Source organism: Ruditapes philippinarum, unplaced genomic scaffold (assembly GCF_026571515.1).
Source record: "Ruditapes philippinarum isolate M1 unplaced genomic scaffold, ASM2657151v2 ctg5488_1_1_1_1, whole genome shotgun sequence".
Classification (NCBI taxonomy): Eukaryota; Metazoa; Mollusca; class Bivalvia; order Venerida; family Veneridae; genus Ruditapes; species Ruditapes philippinarum.
In genome coordinates this window covers 22662-32127 of record NW_026856170.1, presented here as the reverse complement: position 1 = coordinate 32127, position 9466 = coordinate 22662, and the positions used below count along the sequence as shown (strand labels likewise).

The 9466-nt window shown below is 33.1% G+C and overlaps 1 protein-coding gene across 1 annotated transcript; it reads right to left on the bottom strand.

Annotated features, from left to right (window-relative positions):
• Positions 1 to 336: 336 nt before the first annotated feature.
• On the bottom strand, positions 337 to 8395 carry LOC132745680 (uncharacterized). Its single transcript, XM_060734639.1, has 3 exons — positions 8276 to 8395; positions 3161 to 3365; positions 337 to 2208 (listed from the first exon to the last, which is right to left on the bottom strand). The coding sequence occupies exons 2-3, from the start codon at positions 3310 to 3312 to the stop codon at positions 1440 to 1442; spliced, it is 921 nt and encodes a 306-aa protein (XP_060590622.1). The 5' UTR covers positions 3313 to 3365; positions 8276 to 8395; the 3' UTR covers positions 337 to 1439.
• Positions 8396 to 9466: the final 1071 nt, after the last annotated feature.

Sequence of the window (9466 nt, the reverse complement as noted above, 5' to 3'; positions counted from 1 at the left end):
TTGTCTTTGAGCATTGTGAATACTCTACTGAGCATTGTGTATGCTCTATTGAGCATTGTAAATGCTCAAAGATGAGCTATAATAATGAGTATCATAAATAATAGCAACTTAAAGCACATCTATATTCAGATTATGAAATTGGTCATTAAAGGCACATTATGCCTCAGAATTGAATATTTTATCATTCTTTAGAAAAGTGTAAAATATGTTTTTTTAATGATGTACCGGTAATCACTGATTTAGAACATATGAATTGTGTATCACTAGAATAAAATAACGGCTTACGCTGAATGTAAAATTTGTCATAAAGGTAGCAAAAATGTTAACAAAGTGGTATTTTGACTTCCATACAAAATACTAAATCACTATAACTGTAATAAGTGCGACAATAAAAAAGATATAAAATATGGCTCAGCAATGTGGCCAATGAGTATCTTTTTGGAAACTGTAACAGGACCCAAAGAATAAAATGCTTTATAATTTGAGAAATAAAAATCATAGCATTTTTAGGCTTAATGGGCCTTTAAAGTCAAGCACCAAACATTATATATGAAATAAAGAAGTGTTTTTAATTGTAAAAGTATTGCCATGTTTGGAAATAAACTGATTTAAGTCAGTTTAAGGCACTTAATTTTTTTTAATTATACAAGATTGTCAAAATGTGCAAAAATGGCGTCTTCTTTGTTAAATTATTTGTGGTAGAAATTTAGTATTTTAACAAAAGCTGTCAGCAGAACAGTGTGCTCAACTATCCCCAGTGCTTGATGGTAAAGCAAGAGTCTGGATAATGTAGAATTTTCTAAATTCTAAAAAGGCCATAATTCTGTCAAAACCCATGCTCAAGTTATGCCAGGGCCTTGGACAGTGACTCCCTATTAAGCTCTCAAAAATGTGTGTGAAGTTTCAATGTATTCCCTTCAGTATTTTTGCAGAAATCACCTTGCACACAAGAGTTTAACCAAAGTGTGATGCTGACCCTGATTCAGGGATAAATACACTTGGCTTACAGCTCTCCCTATTCTTCGATTAGTCAAGCTCAAAACAGTAAAATACACAATATTTTGTGTATAAAATGTAAGCACCATATAAAGTGAAAATATTTATACATTTCTTAAACTCTTTATATACATATTACAAAGATTAGATTTTTTTTTTAAAATATGTTAATATCAGGATGCCTGCATCTTAAAGAACATTGATGTACGTGTTTTAACCCTAACTACGCTATATACCTTAAATGGACTTGTCCATCCTTCAATCTGGATAAAACCATTCATCATATTAAGGGGAAAATTAAAAAAAATATTTACAAACTAAATAGCAAACAGTGCAGTCCATGATCTTAACAGCACACTTATGCCAGCTGATTTTAATCTGCACTGGTCACATAAGTATTCAGTTTACGCCAGTGGGCCGCTTAAGGTCAAACATCCAAGAAACTAATCCTCATAATCGGAATCGGTCATGCGAGTGATCATGTGGTAATCAAAATGTACACGATTTTCAAACTGATTCACCCGTTCTTCATCTGGCATGCACACACAGCAGTTTCTATTGGCCAATTTCCACACTGCTACCCAAATAATTGTCAAAAGATTCACATTAAACAGAATATGCCAAGAAAAATACATTGGCACAAAAGATAAATTCTCGATCTTTGATTCAGATTCTGTCAAAATTGCACTCTGAGCTACAATGGAACTTGTGTTTCCAGTTACATTAAGAACATCTAATGAATTCTTCAACTGTGAGCTTTCTTGAAACAGGACAATGCACATGTGAGCAAACCAGGTTCCCAGCACCAGCGTACAAAATGAACGCATCAACGGGAACCAGATATAATGTGGGTATTTAAACTCCAGTAGTAAAGCCACAGCAACGAACGTAGCTGCGTACATTGCACAAGTATCTGCGACCGACATCCACGAATATACGGACACAGAATGACACGACAGCACTACTGACTGTACGTTGAAACAGATCACTAATATCAGGTAGTCGAGACCAGGAAAAATCACACGCTGGCAACAGTCTGATATAATATCACAAAACGTTGCTAAGGAAAACAAACTGAACACGGTGAGCTGTCCGATACCCTCATTCCTCTCTGTGGTGTTGCTAGCACTTCTGATTTGATATATACTGACCACACATATACAGATACTTGAGAGAATCTTACATATTCCTTCCACAGGAATATTCCTACATCTGCAAAAAGAGCATAAACAATATTATATTAAAACACTGAATTTAATAAAAGTCATGATCCCAATATGATTTTGAACAGACTAACAAATATGGGATTAGGGGCCATTTATTTCCCATTGTTGTATAGAGTGTCATGGCCAATATCACATTAATTTTACTATTATTATAGAATCAACTTATATGCATTATTTATTCTTATAATGCCCTTAAACCTAAACGCATTACTAGGACAGCCTGTGAAAAATGGAAAGACACAATAATCAATTTGACAGTTGCCTTACACTGAAAATTATAATCTGTGACAACTATTAAGGGTGAATAAAAAATTTCCAGTGTTTTCTACTGAACTTGTTGAACAATTTACATAAGTTCAAGCATTTTCTGTGACACACAAAAATTTGGAAAGGTATAAAATGTATATAAAATAAATTAAATCAAACAACATCTTGAAAATATTTCCAATGAGTGCAAAACAGACTTGTAGTTTGTCGATCAATGCTGCCTATAATAAATTTTCTCACTCTAAAGATGCAGTATGTGGGGCAGATAATTCAAATAAGACTCCCAATATATATTTAAAGGTAGACTAACAGATTTTCAAATTTTAAAATTCACCATTAAAATTTTGACTGAAGATATGCTAAGAAAACATTAGAAGTGCTACTAAAAATATTGAAATTATGGAGCTTGTTATTTACAGGCAATGTATTTAAGATTTTGATTTTGCTGGCCTGAATTCCAGTTTTGAATTTATTCTACTATATATTTAACTAAATTTTCTTAAAATTTACGCTTGCCATAACTCACTTTACACTGGTCATGGGCCACCGGGCCAGAGCTAAATTTGATGACTGTTATATCATCTTATTTATTTCAAGAAAAAACAATTATTGAGGAACATTTATAATGTTTCAATATATATCTATTTATATACACATATATATTATATTACCTTGAGCAGCACTGGAATGAGACAGTGGATGAGAAGTCTGATTTCTTGTGTTTGCAATTCCAGTACTTTTTAGTAATCTGTATGTGCCACCATAATCCAAGTATGATATAGTTCCCCGCAGACACTCCGAGGCTGACATTACCAAATTGCATGATGATGTCTGTCTGTCAACTTGTAGGCTATTTAAACATCATATATAACTCATCTGAAAATATAAAATTACAAGGATGAAATTAGCAAAATTACATGTAATGCCAATAAATTCAATCAATGTTGATGTCTATAGACATGCATTATTCTATTTGGTTTTTGTTTGTTTTTTGTTGTTGTTGTTTTTTCATCTTCCTTTCTTTTTTTCTCTTTTTTTTTCCCAATACTGAATTATGAAAGAATTAAAGCAGCATGCCTTCAGATAAACTGACAAAACATTCTGAAATGCATTAAAATTCATTTCCATGTGATGTTTGCAATTTGATATGACTGAATTTATTTAGTTAATACCAGAGTAAAATTTTATCTCAGCACATCTTCAAATCTTCAATTATCACAAATGCAAGTGGCTTAATCCAGCTTTAATCATTTTATGAATGCTGGACAATATTTCAAAAGTTTAATTTTTTCTAATATTTTTTTATTGAACATTGTATGCCTATTAAAAGTTGATCAATTATCATCAAGGACTTCGTTACTTAGATTCAAAAACAAGAGCTGTCACAGGAGACAGCGAAGCTCGACTAATAAAATACTGGACACAGTAAGGAGGACAAATTTATGAAAGATTAAATCAATTATGTATAATTATGTATTTAGTTATAGTAAAAAAATAACATTTGTTAAAATAAATTCCAAGATCAAGGGAAATAATTCTAGAAATAGTCATGCTAGAGTTATGGACCTTGTCACACAAAATTTGTGTAATGATAAGAAATATATATTTGATGTTTGAAGTAGATACCTTAAAAAGTAAAGAAGTTATTATATTTCTTAAAGAAAATCCTAAGTTCAAAGAGAGATAAATCTGTAAATATTGCTTCAAGAGTTATGAACATTGTCACATTAAATGTAATTGATGATAAGGAATAAGTATTTGAAGTTTGAGGTAGATACCTTTAAAAATAAAAAAAATATTATAAAAAATAACATTTTTCTAGTAAAAAAATCTAAGTTTATGGGGAGATAATTCTTGCAATATTGGTGCTAGAGTTATGAACCTTGTCACATAAGATGTGGATGATGATAACGTAAATATATTTGAAGTATGAAGTTGATCCCTTTAGAAATAAATAAGTAACAGTAAAAAATAATATTTTTTATGGAAAATTCTAAGTTCAAAGGGAGATAAATCTAAAAATATTGGTGCTAGAGTTATGAACCTTGTCACATAAGATGGGGATGATGATAACGTAAATATATTTGAAGTATGAGGTTGATCCCTTAATGAATTAAGAAGAAACAGTAAGAAATAGTATTTTTTGAGGAAAATTCTAAGTTCAAGGGGAGATAAATCTGAAAATATTGGTGCTAGAGTTATGAACCTTGTCACATAAGATGGGGATGATGATAAGGTACATATATTTGAAGTATGAGGTTGATCCCTTAAGAAATAATGAAGTAACAGTAAAAAATAGTATTTTTTAAGGAAAATTCTAAGTTCAAGGGGAGATAAATCTGAAAATATTGGTGCTAGAGTTATGAACCTTGTCACATAAGATGTGGTTGATGATAAGGAACATATATTTGAAGTTTGAAGTTGATACCTTAAGAAATGACAAAGTTATAATGAAAAATATTTTACTGCACCAAAACTTTAATCTAAAATCTGGACGCGGACGCGGACGCCGACGCCGGGGCGAGTAGGACAGCTCTCCATATACTTTGTATAGTCGAGCTAAAAATCATTTTAAGCATCTATAGTTGTTCCCATGTTGCACCTGATGAAGGGCCCAAATAAAGTCTAAAGAGTTTTTGTTTTTTTTGTTTGATTGGGTTTTACGTCACATCAACACAGTATTGGTCATATGGCGACGTTCCGGCTTTACTGATGGAGGAAGACCTTCCATACAATATTTCAGGCATGAACGGGCACCTGAGTAGAACCACTGCCATTTCCTAAGATAGCTTGCTCACATGAAAGAATCTTAAGTCCCTGTTGGGATTCAAATCAACAGCGATGGGGGTCAAGTGGTTTGAAGTCAACGACCTTAAACACTTGGCCACTGACGCCCCTCTCAAGAGTTTTATGTTGACGTTTAAGGAAACGAACAATTTGTCAATGACTAAAATATGACAATTTTCGTTAAACAATTGTGAAAAAAAGGGCAATATCCGGTTAACGCCCCCTGGGGGCATTTGCCGTTTAGGTGTGATCTGGGTCATGTAGACATTATCATATGTTAACATAATCAATATTCTTAAAAATTCAATGTCCAGAAGTAATTAACGTCCGTAAATTTCACGATTTCTGTTTGACATTTCTTTACTTTATGCACAATAGCAATCGCGAGAGTCACGAAATTATTGTGACCCTATATATCCATATATGGTAGTAACACATAAAACAAGATTTCAAAAGGGTTCACTACGGGAGAAATAGAACCTGTGAATTTACCCAGTTAATGATTATAATGATTTCCTTTGTACACAACATATGTTCATTTCGTAAATTGAATTCACTAACACTCTTCACCCAAAAGTTTGCAAATCCAATTTTCTTCCATGAGAAATCTTATCCTTCAGTGACATGCTGTATAATATATATGCAAAAATATTATAGCTGTTTTATATATACTCTCTAGTTATCTCACCCGGGGCAGAAAACCAGAGTATATATATCAGCGACGGATATAATTCATTCTATATTAAAATGCTACTGAAGGGGAAGTTCTCCCCGGGAAGAGGGTTTTCTTCGGGGGCCTTTATAATTTAAAAATGGGGCTTGGCATTGTTTTGGGGGAAGTATCTGAATGACATTTTACGGAATGAACGTATACATATATGCTAGAAGGTAAATCACCCGGGTGCTATTCCTACCATTACATCTGCATATAAGGAATCTTTCCCGGGTGAGTTGCCTTCTACGGTAAATGTGTTCATTCCGTAAAAAGAAGTCATTAAGACACTTCCCCAAAAAGATTGCCAAGCCCCATTTTCTTAAGCATTGAAGCCCCCTAAGAAAACCCTATTCCCGGGGAGAACTTCCCCTTCAGTAGCATGTAAGTAATGCTTTATAAATATCAGTCGCTATATATATACTCTGGTTATCTCACCCGGGGCAGAAAACCAGAGTATATATATAGCGACGGATATATTTCATTCTATATTAAAATGCTACTGAAGGGGAAGTTCTCCCCGGGAAGAGGGTTTTCTTCGGGGGCCTTTATAATTAAAAAATGGGGCTTGGCATTGTTTTGGGGGAAGTATCTAAATGACATTTTACGGAATGAACGTATACATATATGCTAGAAGGTAAATCACCCGGGTGCTATTCCTACCATTACATCTGCATATAAGGAATCTTTCCCGGGTGAGTTGCCTTCTTCGGTAAATATGTTCATTCCGTAAAAAGAAGCCATTAAGACACTTCCCCAAAAAGATTGCCAAGCCCCATTTTCTTAAGCATTGAAGCCCCCTATAAGAAAACCCTATTCCCGGGGAGAACTTCCCCTTCAGTAGCATGTAAGTAATGCTTTATAAATATCACTCGCTATATATATACTCTGGTTATCTCACCTGGGGCAGAAAACCAGAGTATATATATAGCGACGGATATATTTCATTCTATATTAAAATGCTACTGAAAGGGAAGTTCTCCCCGGGAAGAGGGTTTTCTTCGGGGGCCTTTATAAATTAAAAAATGGGGCTTGGCATTGTTTTGGGGGAAGTATCTGAATATATTTATTATGGAATGAATAACATTTACAACAAAAAGGCAACTTTCCCGGGACGTTTGCCTACGCTACTTTAACATAGTCGGAAACTCTCCCGGGGCATTTGCCTTTTGACAATATATATTATGTCGATATTGACCATACTTTCAGCTTTAATAACATTCATTCCGTTAATTATTCTACCAAATGTGACTGGGCATTGTTTTGAAGGAAATGTCTAAAAATACTTTCTTATGGAATGAACCATATTTAAAACAAAAAGGTAACTTACCCGGGACGAAAATGTATGCGTATCGTTGTTTATTTTATATGAATTTCACATAATCCATCAAATAACGCCAAAAAATAAATACGCTTCCATTACAAAATTAAGATTTAAATCAGTACCTAAAAAGTACTATTAGTTCACATAATGTATCCCTTTTGTTGCCCACGAAATAAAAAAGAAAAACACGACAAAACTGTGCTTTCTCATCCACGTGAAATCCGCTACAACTTATTTATACTTGTCAATTTACTCATTACATTATATAATTATGTAGAACTTCGTGGTGGACGAAAGTCAGAAATATTTTAGCTTTTGTACATTATTGGTCCAGCAAGCGTATGACCTTATGTGATCATAATGGTTTTTTATCCAATTATTTAAATAATAATAAACTTGCTAAATTGTATTATTTTACATGGGCGGCGATTTTAGTTCATGGGAGGGGGTTAAGCGTCATTTGAATATTTTGAGATTTTAACTTCTATATATATGCATCACGTGACTAATCACAATATGCAAGCGTCTTAATGACACAGATGAAAATAACAATTGCGCACAAACAGAGGTAAAAGAAAGAAGGAAATGCAAATGCCCCCAGGGGGCGTTAACCGGATATTGCCAAAAAAAGATATTTTGGCTTCATAAATGGCCAAATGATGTGGCCTCAAATCTACATGAAAAAAAAACAACAACAAAAATGCACACACACACACTGAGTGCTATATTTCTATTTAAAAGGCACACATTTACATAAAGAAATGTCCTTTAAAGTTCAATCACGACAGTTAATGTTTAAGCATATAATAACATATAAAAGTAGGATACGTTTGTCTTAAAAAAATGAAAGTAAATTATACATCGCGAAAATACATGATATTTTCCTTTAAACAAATGTCAACGTTTATTGATCATAATGATACATTTTATATTAAAGAAAGAAAAATATTGACAAAAACTAACAATTAGATCTCAAACAGTGTTGCCTTTCATACACATTTCTTATTTTTTCTTGCAAAATTCTTTTGTTTTGACTTTTTTCGACTGCACTTCCGGTGGTTTTTAAATGGTTGGAAATCACTAAATTTTTAGGTTACATAGTACTAAAGATATAGAGTGCTTTAAACTGGAAACACTTGTGCAGCTTCTTCTAAGGTTTAATGCATAAAAAGGGAGTCAAACGTTTATTAACTTTGTTACAGCTTATTTTCATTAATGTATCAACTGACGAAGCTAATATTAAAGCGAAATATGTATTGATATAGATCTAAATTTGTGTTGGTTTTGATCTAGATATTTGTCCTACCTTACAGCTTATACATGTATGAAATAGAGTGAAATAGAATCCCTAAAAGGGTCATTAACATACATGTGAACTTTTTTCGATAATCAAGTGGGAGATTTTTTATCATTATTTAGGAAGGACTTTTTTGGAATTTGCAATAAATAAAAAAGGATGTTAACTCTGACATCAAAAAGGGGGAGATTTCTATAATTTGTGAAAATACCCCTTATTTTAAGAAAAATCTTTGAAAAAATGGCTGCAGAAAGTGGTCTGAGTCTCCCGCTAAAAGTGGGAGAGTTCACATGAATGCATTAAGGCAAAATTGAAAATGTTGCACTCATCCTGTTCATGCCATGATGGACAGTAGTAACTTATAGGTACAGCTAAAATGAACTTTTGATGTTCATGAGGTGAAGCTAAACAAATTTTCTTTTTCTTATATGCAATGAAACGTTTAAAGACATTAAACGTAATACTGAATGAAAAGCGCGCCAAATAGTAAAACATCGTGACGTCATTTACGACGTCACGTCATTAAGTTGGTTCCCAGTACTGTGCATGCTAGCTGGTATTTCACTGAAACAACGTAAGGGGCTAAGTTCTAAACAGTGAAATTATCAAATTGATAATAATACTGTTTAAACAGTGAAATTACAAGTTTTATTATATCACTAGAATATTTCTATACACCACCGAAAAGCATGTAATAAATGTCACTATATATTCATACGTCTGTCGTGTTTCATAATAAATTTAAGAGCACGGTTGTAAGAAATAATATGCGGTAGAAAGGGGGGGGGGGCTACGAATAATATACGAGTATTTTATTTTGACTTACATCAATGACACCGGCTTAGGTAATAACAGGC

What these genes read in the sequence shown, in the direction of transcription:
- LOC132745680 (XM_060734639.1), bottom strand. Translation starts at nt 3,312, where the DNA reads ATGCAATTTGGTAATGTCAGCCTCGGAGTGTCTGCGGGGAACTATATC. An exon ending in TCATTCCAGTGCTGCTCAAG is followed by an intron (nt 2,209 to 3,160) that starts GTAATATAATAT and finishes CTCTTTTTGCAG; the next exon opens with ATGTAGGAATATTCCTGTGG.